The 20,693-nt window shown below is 30.7% G+C and overlaps 2 protein-coding genes across 5 annotated transcripts; one reads left to right on the top strand and one right to left on the bottom strand.

Moving 5' to 3' along the window:
• Window positions 1-291: 291 nt before the first annotated feature.
• Window positions 292-12,367, bottom strand: Dcps (Decapping enzyme, scavenger). Of its 3 annotated transcripts, none has more exons than XM_076380132.1 (5): window positions 12,211-12,367; window positions 1,743-2,114; window positions 1,522-1,667; window positions 975-1,311; window positions 292-732 (listed from the first exon to the last, which is right to left on the bottom strand). In XM_076380132.1, the coding sequence occupies exons 2-5, from the start codon at window positions 2,098-2,100 to the stop codon at window positions 548-550; spliced, it is 1,026 nt and encodes a 341-aa protein (XP_076236247.1). In that variant the 5' UTR covers window positions 2,101-2,114; window positions 12,211-12,367; the 3' UTR covers window positions 292-547. The 3 variants fall into 3 exon arrangements, with proteins under 3 accessions (XP_076236247.1, XP_076236248.1, XP_076236246.1); XM_076380133.1 differs by lacking the exon at window positions 12,211-12,367 and adding an exon at window positions 3,403-3,412; XM_076380131.1 differs by lacking the exon at window positions 12,211-12,367 and adding an exon at window positions 2,736-3,155.
• Ugp (UDP-glucose pyrophosphorylase) lies at window positions 2,674-20,693 on the top strand. 2 transcript variants are annotated; one of them, XM_076380130.1, is made up of 10 exons: window positions 2,674-2,827; window positions 16,710-16,946; window positions 17,696-17,878; window positions 17,965-18,170; window positions 18,254-18,329; window positions 18,409-18,555; window positions 18,637-18,775; window positions 18,839-18,976; window positions 19,052-19,218; window positions 19,314-20,693. In XM_076380130.1, the coding sequence occupies exons 1-10, from the start codon at window positions 2,804-2,806 to the stop codon at window positions 19,524-19,526; spliced, it is 1,530 nt and encodes a 509-aa protein (XP_076236245.1). In that variant the 5' UTR covers window positions 2,674-2,803; the 3' UTR covers window positions 19,527-20,693. The 2 variants fall into 2 exon arrangements, with proteins under 2 accessions (XP_076236245.1, XP_076236244.1); XM_076380129.1 differs by lacking the exon at window positions 2,674-2,827 and adding an exon at window positions 16,369-16,660 and having other exon boundaries at window positions 16,738-16,946.

Here is a 20,693-nt window from a genome sequence, read left to right as displayed (position 1 = left end):
TCATTAGCAATTGTGATGCTAGTCATTGATTTCTCTTTATTATTAACAAATATTAACAGCTATATTGTCACCTTTCTTATTCATATTATAAATTTCATAAATAAAGGAAATGCATACCAAATTCAGTGATAATTTTTTATTTTTGTCCTCTACTATTTGTACACAAATTTTTATAATACTTATCTACTTCTTCTAGTAATGTACTGACATGTTAATTTTTTCTTGATAATAGTATTACTACAATTCAAATTATTTTTGTAATGTGTAAAAAGAAAAAGCAGAATTATGTAATATGTCTCTTACTTTCATGTCATAAATTACAAACATTCATTCACGTTTACACGGTTATATTTATATGAATATTTATATTTAAAATAACACATTTGAAACTTTTCTAATAATTTATGTTAGAATAAGGTACAAAATTATAGGAATTTTTAATTATTACAGTACTCATTATGTTGTTTCTATTTTTAAATTGTATTTTCATACATTAAAATGTAAAAAATATATGTTCCTTTGACGTATATATTTTTTTCTAAATGTACTATTTACAGTCTTCTATAGATTCAGATTTAACTTTAGTCAAAATTCCCTCTTCTTGGAATTTGATACATAGAGGATCCCCTGCTGCAACCACGTACGAAAGTACAGCTTTTGTGTAATATTCCGACATCAGCTCAATATTTCTTATAACCATAGATAAGAGATGTGCTTTTTCCACATATATACCTGTAAAATACAATTATTTAGAATATGACTACAGATATAACAAGATAATCAGTAATATATGAACAATTTTTAAATTTTAACTCATGACTGTTATATAAAGCAAAATTCAGAAGAATACAAATTTTAGTTATGAAATACTGTATATTGCGCAATAAAAGGTCTATTTTTATATTATCTATTCCATTAGTCTATTATGATAGTACAATTAGGTTTGACATATATTAAACACATTTCAAGTTTACCTGGAGTTTCAAACATTAGGTATGCAAAATGTACGTGAAGGTGATAATAAGAGGGTTGATAATGTAAATATATTCTAAGTTGAGAGGGAGATATATTAAATTTTTCAGTAATGGTCTTCGTTCCAGAATCTCTGATATTTTTCAATAGTGGAAGATGGGATGCGTTCAATTCTCTCATTGATTTAATTTTTTTAAAAGGGAGTGCTATTAGTTTCAATGTGTTTGGTTGACCATCCCATTTTAAGTCATTGACCAATACAAATCCAGTTTCTTCATTCTTATCCTCATAGACAACCTTATCCTGTTCTGCTTTATGTTCCAAAATATTATATACCCACTGTAAAAAGGCAAATCATTGAACGCTTTATAACAAAAGTGAAGAGATTTGATTTACAATTGTTATCACATATAAACTAGTCATGATGAGTAGTGTTTTGCACTCTGTACCGACCACTTAGATTACAAAATTCTGATAACATGGTGCATTATGTTTCCTATTTATAGTTTCACATGTAATAGTATATAATTCAAAATCCAAAGAAAATACCTCTAAAGAAAGGCTACTTGACTCTATGTATGGCAGAGTAATTTTTTGATACAGTTCATAGGTCTCGTCTACTATGTAAAGTTCTTTCCTTTTAAACTTTTCTATATGTTTAGGTGTTGCTGGATGTATTACCATAGCATTCAGACCTTAAACAACATGAAAATCGTTAACAAATAATCAAAAGAATACTTAACATATCTATGAATTTATTAACAACATACCATTGTAAGTTTTTACCGGAAAACATTCGTAATTCCCATAAATATCATTACTATAAAGTTTTCGTAAAGTCGTATCTTCGTTGAAGAATTCTTTTTTCAAAGATACTGTATCGTCAGAAAAATTTCTTTTTTCTAACAGAATAATTGTCGAACCCTCGTATCCCTCGAAAACACCTTCAACGCATACTTGCTTCCTCAAGCAATTGTTTTGCAACACTCTTTTTACTTGGAAGGAAGATAAAGAAATTTCATTGTCGTGTAAGCTATTGGCATTTTTAGAATCGCTCTCTGTTTCTGTTTTAAGTTTCTTCGCCGGTGAACATTTAACCTCATCATTGTTTACAGGTAATGCTGCCATGTTTAATAGCGTCCCTTCAAAGCCACAATTTTCACAGTTAATTTCTAATTAATGTGGAAGTGAATAAAAAATGCTAGAAATATAGTTTTCTTCTTTATTCTTTTCCCAACTCTAATGTAGCGAATTATATAAATATTAGCCAAATCTGTTACTATTATTATTCAAAAATCTTTAAATCAAATTATACTCATTACTGTTCGTTGAGATACGTTAACAGCAATACCGGATTATAAATAAAAGGTCTAATGTTTATATACTATTTTATTATGTTTTATACTCCATTTTAATATTTTTCAAAAAATTCAACAGTATTTCTAATATCTTTTGCAGTATGTACTTTAATGCCCTCTTTTTGCGCGAATAATATATTTTGAAAATCGGAGTAATCGATTCTATGTAAACAAATTTTATTTACAACAAATAATACTTGTTTGCTTAGAATCATTTATAGAAATTGTGTATATGTAAGATGTCATTCAAAAATGTGTGTGTGTCGTGTTTATATTCATTATTCAAGTGGAACTGTAGGATCCACAAATTGAGTACAACTGCTACTCTGCTACATATACATAGATGTACACGCAAAATCCAAACACGGTGGCTTGGATCCAAAGTGAAGGCTATCATTTGCTAACCTTTGCGAGAATATAAAAGACGTACGCGAAGAAGCAACTTCTCTACAGGGACTGAAAGGCCGCTAACAATGCTGCAAGTGGATGACAGAAAGGTAAAGCATCGATTCGCTACGTGTCTTCCCCTATTTCACTTTTCAAACATTAGTAGAACATAAATATTTGGGGCTTGCCACCTTTCGTACTAAATCTTCGCTATTTCTTTAATCTTATTTCGCGACATTTTTGTATATTCTGACATGCATTTGGTTATGTCAAATAGAATCCATTGAATGATGCATTATTCATATTATTTTATCCTTAAGATTTGTGCAAGTTAGGTTTCGCATATTTTGAGGTTATGTATCCTTTTTCAAATGACATTATCGCGATTATTTTCCTTTATTTGCGACAATGGCCGTTTTCCTCGAATTATTTATTTGTCAAGACGTCTTTCTTAGATGATTTCATCTTACGAAGCTGCGTATAGTGAAATAGAAATAGTTATGTAAATACTAAATCTAGCCTTAAAAGAATCGTATATAGATGAGTGAATTATTGATATTACGTATAATATATGTGTATATGTAATATTCCAAGAATAGAAGGTTATCTACAATTGCCACAGTGTACTGTTACGAATTCTAAAACTAAAATTAAATGGGTAAATACATCGTATGATAATACGTACTCTGAGCGCGAACGCGTCGGCCTTTTTTTATTTTGCTTCGCTTTATACAATGTAATCTCGATTATGCTTAGGCGATGCGATATTTAGATAATCGGGCAATGACCTCTTAGAAAAAGATTGATAATTCTATTACAATAAAATTTTGAATGAGTGAATTTTTAATGAGGCTAAATTGTCTTCAATTTAAGACTTAAATTTTGTTTATGTTTGCCATTTAGTAAAATTTTCTGTTATACATAATTCTAGAAAGTTATATGATAATAGTGAAATTTTTTATATTGCAAAAATTTAATATTCTTTTTCTCCTTAATTATGTAGTACTATTTGGGTAAATGAATGGGGAATGAAAACATTCAAAATATTGATATTTTTACTTGTGTTGTACAGAGCAATTCAAATATGTAATTTTTTGTTTATAAGAAGTGAAGAACAGTACATAATGTAACTTTGCATCAAACTATTTGTAAATGGTTATCATATAGTAGTATTTATTATAAACCATTATATTACATAGCATCTGCTTGTATTAAAAGCTATACTAAGCTAAACTTAAATGAAGTCTATCAAAGTTGTTTTCCAGTCGATCATGATCATAATATTCGTTCCCGCGCATTCTTCGTTTATGTGTGAACATTGAATTTCTAACACAGAACACAATACATGTCACTTTTTTTTTAAAGTAAAATATTCGTTATATTATACATATTACGTTTTCGATGGTATATGTTTCATTATGTTATAACTTTTACTTTGTGTTCTCTTATAAAGGAAATTATAAAATCTGTAGTTGGCGGGTAAAATGACCTATGTCACGTTTTCAAAAAATTTGAATTAAGGTCTTCATTGAGATCTAGAACCTAGAATTTATATTCATAGAATAAAGAAATTCTATTAAATGATTTAATTACGTAAGCAAGAATTTTTTCTCAATTTTTTTCAGATATACAGGTAATTTCAATGATTACTTGAATAATCAGATATATATTTAAGCATGGTTCGAAAATAACAGATTGACTTGATTTGTGTTTTAAGGGATTTCCTACTACAACTTTCTCAACACTAGTAAAAACTTTGGAAATTAATTGTCAAAAAATTATAAATACGATTTTATTCATTTTTGGTAATTTATTAATATACAACTTAAACAATATGTCTTGAAAATTTCGTTAAAAAATATTCATATTTGTTGAAGTTATGTAACTTCACGTTCAACGACGTTCTTCATATGCGGTCGAATGGTGATTCATCTGACGTATAAAAACAAATTCTTCTGATAAATCAATTATATTTGCTATGACGTGACCAAGCTTTTTCTTGTTATCTTGTTCAATTAATGAGAAAAAAATGTTTGAATTTTTTTTATGATTCTATTACAACAAATTTGCACTATTATTGCTTATATTTCGTAAATAAAAAATGTTATCAAAAAATCATCGATCTCGCCATAGCAAATACAATCTAATTTATAAAATAAATTTGTTTTTCTACATCAGATCAACCAGGTGGCGAGAATCATGTACACCATTTCGAAGTACGACGTTGAACGTGAAGTTATATAACTTCAACAAATATTAATATTTTTCAATAAAATTTTCAGCATATATTTACTGAGATGTATATTAATAAATTACCAAAAAATTAATAAAATCGTATTTATACTTTTTCTAGAAATTATTCCCAAAGTTTTCACTAATTTTGAGTATATAGTATTTGAATATTTTACGTAAGTAATTTGATAATTCTACGAATAAGATGAGTCCATTGATTTTCTCTTTTATCAATGTTTATTCGTTCGAATAAAAGTATCTTTTAATTTACTGATTGAATACAAAGAAGCTTTTATATTAGATCATGCTTTTCAAATGTATGCACATTATAGATTAGCATGAATTCAGGACACATTCTATATTAAAGACTAAAACATCCATGTTCTGAATTGTACATTTTAATATGTTTCATTATGGTATACAAATACCATACTAGTTTCAAATTAAAAATAGATTAATGTATTAAATATCGTTAATGTAAATCACTGAATCTTGTTATTAAGCAATTTTTTGATTTGTAAAGATAGATTTTTATTTCAAAAATTCAAAAATTTCAAAACTGGGGTAAGCATATGATACAAATTATAACGTTTTTAAATTTGTACTAGGGTTTTATTATAGCTATTTAAGATCTTTTAGAATTATTGATCGTTGATCAGAAAATTAAGTAACATTTGATAAATGCGAATATCACGATCAATCCTGCCATTATAAAGCTACAATATCAATTTTATTGATATACATAGGTAATATTGCTTTAAAAAATAAGTGAAAGAACAACGAAACAATAATTATCTATATATGGAAGAAGAAATGCAAAAAAATTTCGATAAGATAGATTATAGTATTCATGTGATAGCAATAGATAAAAAAAAATTCGCTTATCTAAAGTCTTTTCTCTCCACAAAATCGAATTGAAATGCTCAGAAAAATATAAGCGAAATTACTACTGTCGTTGTAATTTCTTTGATGTAGAGAACACGCGTTCTAGCTTGATGAAGCGATAGTAGAATATCTTTCCATCTTGGGACGCTTGTTACGCAAGATTACGTGGGATAGATAGGTAGTCTGCGGTTACGCTCATTTGACTGTTAAAGATGCGAGACTTACTTTTGCAAACATAAGTGCAACAGTATATTTCTGTATATTAATAATTATGTATATTTCTGTATGTGTATCGATTACATTTTCTGATTATCTAAATTATGCAAAGGAAATTTAAAAAAAATTTTCCAGAATAGATATGTATTAAACTGGATTAAATAAAATCACTACTTTCTTTACTTTCTTTACTTATAATCATATCTGATTTGTTTCTTCTTTTTCGTTATTTTTTTTCTGTCGTATCACACATGATACTATTATGTAATCTGTATTTATGTATATGTAGGTATATTCAGTCTGTAACTAAAGTGTAAACACAAACTGAAAAATGAATAATATTAAAGTAAAAACGATTCACTTTCTTAAATAATGAACGACTCCTTTTTAAAAGTTAAAGAGAAAATTTAAAGAAGAAAACGTATAATTGTCATTGAAAAAGAGACAACTTTGATAACAAGAATCTAAAGTTGAAAAGATTTATTAATCTTAATAAGATTATTTTTTAATCTCAGAAAAATTTATTTATCAAAGATATATTAATTGAAAGATTGTAAATGACTTTTAAAATACCATAACGTTACAAAAGGGAACAGTATCTCTCATTCATACTCACATGGAGTTAGGAAATTCTCCAAAGTAAATCAGTGACACCAATAAGGAAACTAAAATGTGTAATTATGTAAAATTATTTTACACACATGAGTACATATATAGAATAATATAGATATCAAACTCTTCTTTCATTAAACATATCTTATTTACTGTTACTTCAGAGATTATCTATTCCGTAACTTCGAATCACTTTTTCGTCATTCCATAAATGAGATATCTGAAGAAACGATTAAACGGCACATAATGTTACTGATTAAGCCTCTTGACGTGTATCGTAATCAACTAAATTGCTTTGAATGCAATCCATCATTCGGTGACGCGATGAAGTTTCTTTAAAGAAGACATTATTTTTCTTCAACAGACCAAATATTACGATTAGAAAAACCAATTTCAGAGTCACATTTTCGACATTTTACCATACTAGTTTCTCCATTTCTGTTTTGAAGGATTTATGCAAATCATATATCATTGATAACACAATCTATCTGATAATTAGAAGTTGTGTTAACGTTCAGATAACCTTGGCCATGAGAGTACGTGCTTGAATTAATTTTTATTTATTTTTTTTCTATGCTACAAATAAGTAGCATCGACGAATGTCGCCGATTTTAGTATCCACGAACACAGTCGAGAAGCTTAATGTTCAAATTCTAAATACCGATAACCCCATGGTTCTCCCGTCGAGATTAGTCCCTATTGGAAAGTTTGTAATGTTAATGTACGCTAACGTCTATCTCATTTTCAATGTTCGAAGCGATAACCGTAAACGTTGGCAACTCGACCTTTGTTGGAGAACACGTTAATTAACTCGCCTTTATTCAGTGGTCGAAGGCGAAGATGCGTTTTTGCATGCGACTACTTCATTTCCACGACACTTCTGGCTTATGGTTTATAGATTATGGTTTAATATCATCACTTTTACCAGCAATCTGCGGACTATTTGGGGCAGTTTATGTCACAAAATGCGTGGAAGATTCCATCTAATATTTTACGATAGGGTCATTCCACGCGAAATCGGGCACGTTTCGGAGCAAGTTCTTGTAATTTGCTCAAATTTGAATATGTTGTAGTCTTTAACGATATTTAAACGTGCCCTAAAGGATTTTTCAAAATTTTGAAAATTGTCGATTTTACAGCTGTTTGAAGTTAAGTACTACCTTTTTTTTAAAAAATTATAGCTATTGAACTAGTAAGCGGATGGAGATGAGCTTTACGGTGCTTATAGAGAAAACATTGAAGTTTGTAAAAAAAATTATTTCATTTAAAAAAACTTGTTTTTTAATCATCTTTTTTGCAATTATTTTAAACAAATGCAGGTTTTTAAGATGATGCGCGATTTTAAAAATCTGAAAAAAAAGGAGAATATAGTTTGATCCTTCCCCTTGATGGACAAACTTTCAAAAAGATGGACATTTTAAAATTGGCCCTGTGAAAATTGCCGAAAGTTGACGCTGCGTCGAGTCGCACTGCTGTGGCGGGCGCGTTGTCGCTAGCAGCCTACTCGACACCAGCGGGCGAACGTGCGTTATTATTTGGAATCAAGGCGACTTCACCCAACATTACTCTACATTATCTCCGAGTATTTGCAAGGTTTAATGCAATCAATAAATATTGGTAACTCAATCTTCGTCTTATTCTTGAAAACATAAATATAATCTCTTAAATCCTAGCTTTCATTTCGAAGATTTTGGTATTAATGCAGAATGGCACTTTTTTGCAACTTCACATGGCAAAAATGAATGTGAACTTGTCAATAAGTATCATTGACAAAGAGTGAGTTACCAATATTTGCCGCCTTGATCGCAAATAATAACGCACGTTCGTCCGCTGGACACGAGTAGGCTGCCAGCGACGACGCGCCCGCCACAGTAGTGCGACTCGACGCAGCGTCAACTTTCGGCAATTTTCACAGGGCCAATTTTAAAATGTCCATCTTTTTGAAAGTTTGTCCATCAAGGGGAAGGATCAAACTATATTCTCTTTTTTTTTCAGATGTTTAAAATCGCGCATCATCTTAAAAACCTGCATTTGTTTAAAATAATTGCAAAAAAGATGATTAAAAAACAAGTTTTTTTAAATGAAATAATTTTTTTTACAAACTTCAATGTTTTCTCTATAAGCACCGTAAAGCTCATCTCCATCTGCTTACTAGTTCAATAGCTATAATTTTTTAAAAAAAAGGTAGCACTTAACTTCAAACAGCTGTAAAATCGACAATTTTCAAAATTTTGAAAAATCCTTTAGGGTACGTTTAAATATCGTTAAAGACTACAACATATTCAAATTTGAGCAAATTACAAGAACTTGCTCCGAAACGTGCCCGATTTCGCGTGGAATGACCCGATATTTAAATTTAAGTGAATAAATAAAAAACGCGAATTTTTATTTGTAGCATATGAAATATATAAAGTTAATGATAGGTAGACTCAGCATATACGATTTAATTTAAAACAATTTTTTCTATAGATAATAGTCGTACAAAAATTATAGTTTTAGTACAGAAATGATACTAAATAATAGAATTTTTATCGGTTTCTGAACTATTCTAGTTTTATCTGTTCTATAAAGGAAATGGTAAAAAGTCAAATAAAGCTTGTGTAAACATGTAATTTTTAAAATCAAAAAGTTTCGAAAACAAACATTTTTGAAGTACCAATTGCAGCTTTTAAGATTTTATATACCTACGTCATTCGGACGTCAGAGAAGATTGGTTTAAGTTCATTTTAAAAATATCAAAGCAAATATTAAACAATTAAAGCACGTCGCGTATGAATCAAAACTATAAAAGATAACTGCGGAGACGCAGATAATACCTGTCCCAGTTCTAAACTCAGACTGCATCCTACGAAAGGCACGATATGCAGTTTATCTTAAATTATTAAATTAAGACCAGGCTATCGCTGCAGGTTATTGAAAATATCTATTACAGAAGGTTTATACTAACAATAAGTTATCTTTATCAAGCGACCAGCTTTGACGAATCATAGGAAAACTTCATCGCTCAGCTAATGCTTATTGTTAGTCATATATTTCGAAAGGAAATTTTAATAAAGATGAATAAGCATGAATTGTAACTTTTGTGTGCCTTTTCAACATTCTAACTAGATATAGATATTTATTTAAATAATTGGAATATTTTTTAAATTGTAAATAGTATTCAAATAAGAATGATATTGGGGACGATGTTCAAGAACACGTTAATTCTAACAATGAGAATGTTTTGTATTATGCGACTAACTAGTATTTACAAGCTAATCAGGTGTAAAAAGCTGAGTTTTTAATATTTGGTAAAAAAAATATCCTTGAGTGATTTATAAATATTAACAAGTTGAAAAGTTGTGAATTTTCTGTATGCTAATATTAAAGTAACTGTAACCATACTGTATCAATACTGTGACTATTCCAGCTGAGAGTTAAAATTGATTTGAAAATAATTTTTTATTCGTTTTATTGGGTTGATACAAATAAAGTTACTAAATGTGTGTAGTTTGGCGTTTCACTATTGATGTCAAACCTTAGAAACTCTTAAGTAGAGCACTTACTCCTTGTAATTTCGTGACTCGGTACGAGGAATGAGTTCACGAGAAATAAGATGTATCGCTTTTTTAAGGCAACTTTATGCGTTGATAATTTATTTTCATCTCATCAAAAATAAAAGGAATAGAAATTCACAGACTAATACCCAAAAATAAAGAAGATAATGATAAATTTAGAACAAGAAATATTGGTATTTTCTCAGCATTAACTTACTACTGCCACTATTGGTTCCTATATAGCGTAATCATGCGTATACTGAAATACAAGCTTATAGCGAATAATACAATAAAATGATAGCTTAATTATGTGGTTTCCGTACTGTGACTCCCTTAAAACTAGAGAAAACTTCGGGGATAATTTCTGGAAAAAGTACAAATACGATTTTATTAATTTTTGGTAATTTATTAATGTACATGTCAGTAAATACATGTTGAAAATTTCATTGAAAACTATTAATATTTGTTGAAGTTATATAACTTCACGTTCAACGTCGTACTTCGAAATGGCGTACGTGATTCTCGCCACCTGGTTGATCTGATGTAGAAAAACAAATTTTTTTTATAAATTAGATTGCATTTGCTATGGCGAGACCGACGATTTTTTGATAACATTTTTTGTTTACGAAATATAAACAATAATAGTGCAAATTTGTTGTAATAGAATCGCAAAAAAAATTCAAACATTTTTTTTCTCATTAATTGAACAAGATAACAAGAAAAAACTTGGTTACGTAATAGCAAATATAATTGATTTATAAAAAGAATTTGTTTTTATACGTCAGATGAATCACCATTCGGCCGCGCATGAAGAACGTCGTTGAACGTGAAGTTACATAACTTCAACAAATATGAATATTTTTTAATGAAATTTTCAAGACATATTATTTAAGTTGTATACTAATAAATTACCAAAAATGAATAAAATCGTATTTGTAGTTTTTCCAGAAATTATTTCCAAAGTTTCCACTAGTTTTAAGGAAGTTACACTAGGGAAACCCCTCGAGTGAAACAAACTTCATATTCCCCAATTTCAATATTAAACTTATTCTAATCCTTATAAAATTACCTACTGCGAAGATTCCTAAAATAACCTAACACATAGACGATCTTATTAACCGAATGTACCATCAAGTAGGTGTCGAAACGCCTTATAGAATCACCACAGAAAATAATATACAGCACTTTTGTAATGACCACTTGCGTAACTTTGATCATGCAGTTTCAAGGGGGAACACTAGATATCAATCTTAAATAACACCACAGGAATTAATTGGAGCTCTATTGGAGAACAAGAACAGCCTTTGCCAAATTTTACGACTTTTTTTAAAAAGAACATATCCTAGTATCTAGTCAGACTCGACACTCACAACATAATAAAATCTATCCCCCCCAAAAATGTAATACGTGTACTATGACAAATATTTTGTCAAAAAGAATATTAATAAATTAAACAAAAATTGAATCCGTGAGTTCAAGAACAGTATAAATCCATAATTAGCTATTTGCAAATAATCTCAAAACTATATACATATAAAATTCATAGAATCCAACGTTAGGAATAAATATCTCAAACTGTGATTTTCAGTCTTATACTGCTCTTTAACTCATCCATTCAGATGCTCCAATATTTTCTCGCTTTCTTAAAAAAAGCCAAGAACTGTCAATGGTCGTTTGTATTATAAACGCTTCAGTTGTTCGCAAAAAAGGTTAAAAAGAATCCCCAAATCCAGCAGAAAAATTTCTTAGGGAACAGTACCAGTGATCACACGCGCTCGCGTGTCAGTGTCCCCGTGTGTGTGACCCCTCAGCACGCACACATCCTCGGAATAATAGTGGCTGTGGCTGTTGACGGTTCGTCCGATGAACGAGGAACACAGTAGTCGCGGAGTCGCTTTGTCGGGCGCGGGTTATGATAAAGGCTCGTGGCCCGAAGGCCACGCTGATAATAGGAAACATCGGCATCATTCTACGCGGGTCTATCTGAGCTGGTTCATTCGTTAGAATCTTACCCGATAGCCAGTGTGTCGCGGTTCAGAGTCGCGTTGATTTACGCGACGGTACCACACTCTTCTCGATCGCAGGCGGTCGGTGTACGTGTTTGTGTCGCGTTTGCGCTCGGATTTATGTCCCTTGGACGGCGAGGGATTTGAAACGGTCGTTCGTCGAGTGAGAACAATTATTTTCACGCGCTTCACTCTTGCTTTCGTTGCGCAGAAACGCCTGAATAATTTAACTACGTAACTGATGTAAGTGATCGAGCTCGTGTGCTGTCCGCGAGACTAGGAGGGTCGGTTGTAGGAGTGTTACGCAAATGTCGGTTAAGTCTTAGATGCTCGTAGAAAGAGATTCGATCTAATGGATCTAGGGAAACAGTTGATCGATCTAATGGATCTAGAGAAACATTTGATCTATTAGTTCGCCAGTCGAGGACTCAACTGTGCTAGGATTGCTACCTTTGACCCACTGCCGACGCGAGGAATGAGAAGAGCTACTGTCGTGCGATGATCTACGATGTCTCCATTTGGCGGCGTTATAGATCGATGAGTTTTACTTCCATTCGATTTATTGCATCCAATCGTTGTATTAGCATAATTTATTAGCGTGACTCGCAGCGTTTGTCGAGGAACGTCAGAATTACCTAGATTGTGTAGAGTTGTTGATTTGGCATTAGGATTCTAGAGATTTGTTTGTAAATAGACAGAAGAGGATGAAGATGAAAATGAAGTTCTTGTAATTCGTGTGGATCTAATTGCAGCCTGTGAATATCACTGGATAATTATGGTCTTTTATGGGGATCTTTGTTTTTTATTTATAATATTCAAGAATTAGAGCCAGGATGAGATAAGGGTATCATGTGCTCGTGTTCTTATCGAATTACAGATTTTTTTGCATCCGAATAAATGGGGAACGTCATTTAGTTTGTCTTCGAATATTACTAATTCAGTACTTGAAATAGAAATAGACTGTTGCATTGTGCAATATTTGGCTCAATTAATTTAGGTCAATTTCTAGTAATTTGTATTTGTTACATATTAAAACCACAAATGTTACTACCAAAGCAGTAAAATAAATTCGAAAAAATGTGTTTCTAGTGTTGTATGTTCTTACTAGAATTATCAACTCTTTTACTATAGAAATTTTTTACCGTATTGCATTTTTTATTGAGATCATAAATCAGTAATACTATAAAATAATTCAGTAGGTAATTAGAGAAGGAGAGCAAGAAAAGGGAATTGGTAAACTAGGATTTGAATCAGGTTGGCGCCACTACTCACAGCATTGCGCCAGCGTCGCTGCTGATCTAGTTAAAAGTTCATGGTCATAAGTAGGTAAACGCTTGTTGAGTTAGGCCCTATCGTTAATTTTTATTTTTTCGAACACAGTTATTTATTTATAGGTGATACAACTTAGGAAAATTTTCATTAGTAAACTCGTAAAATTTTATCAAAAAAAAATAATTCGAACTGTTTTCTATGAATAGTACCGTATAATTGTAGCAATTGTAGGAGCCTTTAATAATTATCAAGACAGAATTCAAGAACTTAAAATTCAAGGTCGTACAAGGCTAATGAAGGTCACATGTAAATGGTCGTATTTTCTAAGTCAATGGAAAGTGTTGTTTCATCTTGATAATTAAATCCCACATGTTTAAGAATTATCAACACATCACGGATATAACATTCGATATAGGACTATTAGTAGGATACTAGTATTTTACAGCGTAAGGTTGGAAACAGTGTGGTTTTAAAATGTTCAAATGCAAAACAAAATTATGTGTAACAAGGAAAAGTTGATAATGGAAAAACAAGGTTTCAAGTATATCGAAGTAGATAATAAATATTTCAAAAGACTTTCTTTAAATGATTATTTCAACCACTGTTTATTTTAAATAACCTCGAATAGTGGATTGTCGAATCTCTTTAAATATCACTATTGTATGCTATTATGACAATTATACTGTATCGTAAAACAAGCAAGATAGCTTTATTTTTTCTTGTCATTACTAGAATGACAAAGTTTTCATTATATGATTGAAATTACATAACATTTTGGCCTGTAGGTTAGTGAGGGCTCTGACGCCGTCTAGTCACATCACATCACTTGTGATAGAGCGGAGGATAGATCTCTGTCCATGTTAAAAGCAAATGAACATGCTAATGTTAACGTAGGCATGCGATCAACATCGTAGTATGTGTAATAATGGAATTAGAGTAGGGAAAATTCCTAGGTACATGTGTCCAGTCGTAGACAATCATCTGTAGATGATGAAAGTAGATAGGACACTTTGTAGGTTTATTGAATATTATCATGCGAATAAGAAGATACTACAGTCATGATCGTTACAAACGATGACTCAATGTCATATAACTTCCTTGTATAATTAGGAACAATGGTATATAGGAACAAATTGAGGATCTAACAAAATAATAGAAAGACTTTTTTTTATTAGATTTTCTAGAATGACTTTAAAATTATCTCCTTTTTAAACGAAATTATGTGCTTTTATGACTATACGGATAGTTGATGAAAAACGTACAGTACAGATTTTCCTAGTTAAATTTTCATAAGTTGAAACTGATCACGATCATTTATGCGAAATGGGTATTTAAATTGTTTGCACTTCATTACGAGAATATTATGAGTTTTATTTAGATAGAGGAATAGTTGTTGAAAACGCTTAGAAATAAGACTGCTATTCAGAACAGAACGAATAGTGAAAAGTAAAATTTTCAAGTTCTCTATTTTTTTGTTGTATCTTGTTAGAGATAATATCAATAGACTCTTAAAATTTTTTGGATAAAAATAAGTTCAAACGCGATAATATATGGATTAATTTTAATTAATCAATGAATATAAGTTTTATATTTTACGAATTAATCTTGTCAAAGATTGTTCGAATATTGTCTTGTTTAGGTTCATTCTCGTTATAAAAATCTTTGGAATTCATTGATACCAGTTAGAAATAACTGGCTAGAGGTAGAAAATTTGGAATCTTTGTTTACTGTGATAATGTGTTAAATTTCCTCGGGGTCAAAAACGTATTTTCAGTTGAATAATACTGTATTTTCTAGCAACATGAAACCATGTATTCGTTATAAGGTTGCTTCAAATTTTGTGTTCTGTAACTGGCTTCGCGAACAGTAACACGTATTGTAGGTAAATACTACAATAATTGTTGTTGTAAATATGTCAGTTAGTATAGATAGAAATATAATAGTAATAATAATAATAATAAGAAGAAGAAGACAGTATTATTACAAATGTAGCTATATAGTTATCTTTTTAAAGTTTCCCGAGGATGATTTATAACCATAAAACTTTCGATAAGCTATAAATACTCCAATAAAGATAAAATAGATTATGTAAAAATGTCACGTCTTAGTGGTAAATGTTTTAGTATGTCGAACATTCATTACGTCCGTTTATCGTTGGTAATAAAGCAATTATAGATCGCGAAGGAGGAACTGACTTTATATCGAATCGCTATAATTTGTCATTGAATCACTATCAATACCTAATTCCAAAAAAAGTAGGATAATAAAGTTGATGAAATATATAAACAAAGTTAGCAATCAGAAGTTAAGAGTTCAAGAACGCTTTCAATAAAACTTTTGAATGTTTCCTAGCGCTTTAAAATTTTATAATATATCAAGTAAATGTGAATAAGTATCAAAAAACCAATTTAATGGCTAACAGCTTCAAGAATATTATGTAGTGTTCAATTTAATTAAGTGATTTTTGATTATATCGATAAGTGTGATTGATCGACCCTAGTAGGATCCCATTAAGTGTCCCGATTTCATTCAGAGAAATATAATTAACCGAATCTGACATATTGCTCTTTTAAGAATCACAGCAGCATTCTACATGCTAAAACTATTATATTAACTTATAACAAATTTCATGATTTACCTCCGTAATGAAATTTACATTTTGTAATCTTAATATTATTTATTTAAATTTGAAATTATTCTTGTACAAATGAATGAGTTTTCTTGTAACCAGTTATCGTAATAATTACGAAAATAATTTCTACCATTGGGAAAACATTATTTGATAGTTTACTATTTAATATTATATAACAATAATTAATTACTTAATTTTAATACTACCTTGACTTCCATGAACTACGATATAGATAATAAGAAAAAAGACAGTGAGTTTCTTGGCGCATTCTGCTATTGAAACAAAGCAATTATCCCTGTGGTGTTTCCCAAGTGATTTATATGTGTTTATGATAACCATTCCGCAAGAAAAACGTTTTGGTGAAGTTGGAAAAGTGCGAAACCTAATCTGTATAGGACTGCTTAACAATTTCTCTTCTGCTTAATTTTTCCCAAGTTCTTACACGATACCAATTTTACGTGTATTAAAGAGAAAGATAAATCTACGTGATGAACAATTTCTCAAAAGTGGACAATGATGCTGGCGGAGCCAAGCTGCTCATTAAGGGAAGAGGTATTTATCGTTTTATTTTTATTGTTTTTTTTCGTTAAAAAATTCATAGGCGCGCGGTCATCAACGCAGTCCCTCAGATACGCAGGCATTTCGTGAGAGAACCAAACGCGATGCCCTGATCGAGCTGCAACGCGAATTGGACAAACTCGAAGCAACTGCAACAGGACAAGTCAAAGAGGAGGTTCGACGGCAGTTCGACGGGTTTACTCATCTCTTTAAACGATTTCTTCAAGAAGAAGGCCCCTCGTTAGAATGGGATCGCATACAAAAACTTCCCGACGATGCGGTAAATAATTCTTATTTGCATGTACTGAAGATGAAAAGTAATATACTATTTTCCCAAATAGCATACGACGTCTTGAAGACGTCTATTTTATGTCCATTTTATGCCTGAACATCTTACGATATAATTTGGACGTTTTAAAAACATCCAACAGCGTACGTCTTAAAGACTTGCAAAATTTACGTCCATAAGACGTCTTAGAGGCACACTACATGGACGTCTTAAAGACGTCTATTTCTTGTCTGAACGTCTTATAGACGTAATTTGGACGTCTTTAAGATGTTTTATGAGTATCTTTTAACACGTCTTAAAGGCATATTAATTTGTAATATTGGACGTCTCAGAAATATCTTTTGGACATTGTTAGGACTTTACTGAATGTCTTTACGACGTTCCTAGGACGTCTTTGTGCTATATGGGTCTATAGTTTATAACAACATTTTTCATATTTTTATTCGTATTTACGATGACTGCAGACTTTTCTGTATTTATGACAAATTTAAGTGCACAACAACTTACAGAATTCATATAATGTACAAAATTCTATAAAATATTGAAAGTTAAATGCACTTTATAGCATTTTGTGGATGAAATAAAAATCTCTATTTAGGTATTGCACACTTCTGTTTATACTTATGAGACTAGAAATTTGCATAAATATTTGAAATCTATTTATGAATCAAGAAGTTGTTTGAAAGATCATACTAGTATCGATTTAATGGAAGATTCACATAGAGTACTTCTATTTTCAGATAAGAGATTACAATTCTTTGCCAACTCCGGAAGGAGAAGAACTCAGGGCCCTATTAAATAAACTGGTAGTTGTTAAATTAAATGGTGGACTTGGAACTAGCATGGGATGCCATGGACCAAAATCTGTGATAGCTGTTCGTAATGGACTCACATTTCTTGATCTAACTGTACAGCAAATTGAGGTATATACGTGAAAGGATCATCGATTCAAAAATCACTTGGAAATTTACGAAGAAGAAAATTAATTATTACTTTTACTTTTCAACAGTATCTAAACAAAACGTACAATGCCAACGTCCCGCTCATCTTAATGAATTCTTTCAACACAGATGATGACACTCAACGAATAATTAGAAAATATAAAGGAATAGATATTGACATTCAAACGTTCAATCAAAGTTGTTATCCTCGTATCAACAGAGACTCATTGCTTCCAATCGCAAAACACTGCGATATTCCAGACGATATCGAAGCGTAAGATGAACAACAAATGTCTTTCTAATATTCATAACATCCATGAAATTATATGTATAAATACCTCTAAAGTTTGTTTACAGTTGGTATCCTCCCGGACACGGAGATTTCTACGAAAGTTTCCGAAACTCTGGTTTATTAAAGAAGTTTTTGAAAGAAGTATACAATCCACCATATTAATTTGTGTTGATACCAATACCATATTATTCTATTTGTAATCAATATTACGTTTATATAGGGCCGTGAGTATTGCTTCATTTCGAACATCGACAACTTGGGTGCAACTGTAGACTTCAAAATTTTAAAACAACTGTTGGATAAACGTGAATCTACGCCTCTTGAATTCTTAATGGAAGTCACTGATAAAACTCGAGCTGATGTTAAGGTAAAATACATAGCTTCCTTTTTTAAGATGAAAGATAATCGTTTTTTCTAGAAACTAAACAATTGTTATGTATACCCATAGGGTGGGACATTAATTCAGTACGAAGATAAACTCCGACTTCTTGAAATTGCACAAGTTCCGAAGGATCACGTTGATGATTTTAAATCAGTGAAGACCTTCAAATTTTTCAATACAAATAATTTATGGATAAAGCTTAGCGGTATGTGATTATATCTTCTAATTGTATAATTCCTAATTATGACATCTATAATTATCCTTGCAGCTATTGAAAGAGTACTCGAAGAAAATTCACTAAACATGGAGATTATTGTTAATAATAAAACTTTCGCGAATGGTCTGAATATTATTCAACTAGAAACAGCTGTAGGAGCTGCAATGAAGTCATTTGAAGGAAGTATTGGTAAGATATTACTTTGTTTCTCTGTAGATTTTTTTATCTAAACTGCTTTTGTAATAAAATGTAATTTAATTGTAGGTATAAATGTACCGCGTAGCAGATTTTTGCCAGTAAAAAAGACCTCAGATTTAATGCTTGTTATGAGTAATTTGTATACCCTTCGCAATGGTTCCTTAATAATGAGTCCTCAGCGAATGTTCCCCACAACGCCTCTAATAAAATTAGGCGACAATCACTTTTCTAAGGTTATTATCTTTTTTTGCCATTTATTTGGGTTTTATGTATCTTTTTGCACAAAAGATTTTTTGTAACGTTTTTACATGCATATCTTTTTTTGTAGGTCAAAGAATTTCTGACCAGATTTCCAACGATACCAGATCTTTTAGAATTAGACCATCTCACTGTGTCAGGTGACGTTACATTTGGGAAAGGTGTAACACTTAAAGGAACGGTTATTATAATTGCTAACCATGGAGAACGTATTGACCTCCCATCGGGCACAATTTTAGAAAATAAGATAGTTTCTGGCAATCTACGTATTTTGGACCATTAAGCAATTATAGGAAGTTTATTTTTCTTCTGATGCAACTTTAATGAGAATCGGAAACATGTGCACATGTTGAAAATGTTAATGAAATTTTCAAATAAATGAAATATAAATGTCTATGAAAATAAAATAAAAAGGCTTTATAACAAAATTGTACATATAATATGTATGTGTTAATATTACAATTATTAGGTAAAACACTTTAAATTTAAAATTTTATGGAAAATAATTGTTTTGCTAGTAGTAATGAGAAACTGTAAACTTATATTACAGTTGAATAACAAGTTGTTAAAAGTTTTTTAAATTTCTCCTTATTACCCTTACGTATATATATGTATTTGTTTTTATTATTGCAAGTACAATTTTGCATTTGGTAGTATCTAATTTTTTTATATGAATATGCAATATTAACTGTGTACTCCTTTTAGCGTCACTACGGTAATATTCACAATGTTTCGTAGCTCTATTGGCAACGCTACAGTGATATGCATGATTTAAATTAAAACACATGTTAATTCAAGTGAATTATGACATGTAAAGTGTGCAACTGTATTTAATTACAAAATGAAACGAAATAGAACTATTTAATAATACTAATCTAAAAAAAGCAATTTGGCAACGTATTAAAAGTCATACAAAACAACTCTATCTTGCAATATAATTTTTTAAAAACAATCGCAATCAACTGACTTCTCAATTATGGATGCTTATACACCTGCACGTTAATACATTCTTAATTAAATAGAATATTTTATAGTACTGGAAACGCGACGTACAAGAAGACCCTAGTTTAAACTGAGAAATATGCAGAAAAATGTTACTATTCAGGAGTATAAGATACGACATATCCATACTCGCGGTCACAATGCTCATATGACAATAAAGATATGTAACCAGTCACTCGTGCCGTTTTGGATCTTTGCGTCCTACGACATGATTGAATGACCGAAGGAACCATAAACATGCGTTACCTTACACTCACGGGATGAAGACAGTACGACGAATTACCCAGGATGTGTCTGCTGGGCCTGAAATCAAAAACATAAGAGATATTAGGAAATCACTTTTTAAATGTTGAAATTCGAAACTTTAATAAAATTCTAAAAATATCTAATAAATTTTGAAACTCGTAAATTGTACTTAAAATTCTAATAAAACAATATGAAACCTACA

Source organism: Calliopsis andreniformis, chromosome 6 (genome assembly GCF_051401765.1).
Source record: "Calliopsis andreniformis isolate RMS-2024a chromosome 6, iyCalAndr_principal, whole genome shotgun sequence".
NCBI classification, from domain to species: domain Eukaryota; kingdom Metazoa; phylum Arthropoda; class Insecta; order Hymenoptera; family Andrenidae; genus Calliopsis; species Calliopsis andreniformis.
The sequence above is the reverse complement of the archived record's forward strand: the minus strand, read 5'-3'. Positions and strand labels throughout refer to the sequence as shown.

What these genes read in the sequence shown, in the direction of transcription:
- Dcps (XM_076380132.1), bottom strand. Translation starts at nt 2,100, where the DNA reads ATGGCAGCATTACCTGTAAACAATGATGAGGTTAAATGTTCACCGGCG. An exon ending in TCCGGTAAAAACTTACAATG is followed by an intron (nt 1,668 to 1,742) that starts GTATGTTGTTAA and finishes ATGTTGTTTAAG; the next exon opens with GTCTGAATGCTATGGTAATA. An exon ending in CAAGTAGCCTTTCTTTAGAG is followed by an intron (nt 1,312 to 1,521) that starts GTATTTTCTTTG and finishes GCCTTTTTACAG; the next exon opens with TGGGTATATAATATTTTGGA.
- Ugp (XM_076380129.1), top strand. Translation starts at nt 16,597, where the DNA reads ATGAACAATTTCTCAAAAGTGGACAATGATGCTGGCGGAGCCAAGCTG. An exon ending in AAAAACTTCCCGACGATGCG is followed by an intron (nt 16,947 to 17,695) that starts GTAAATAATTCT and finishes TTCTATTTTCAG; the next exon opens with ATAAGAGATTACAATTCTTT. An exon ending in AAACTCGAGCTGATGTTAAG is followed by an intron (nt 18,556 to 18,636) that starts GTAAAATACATA and finishes GTATACCCATAG; the next exon opens with GGTGGGACATTAATTCAGTA.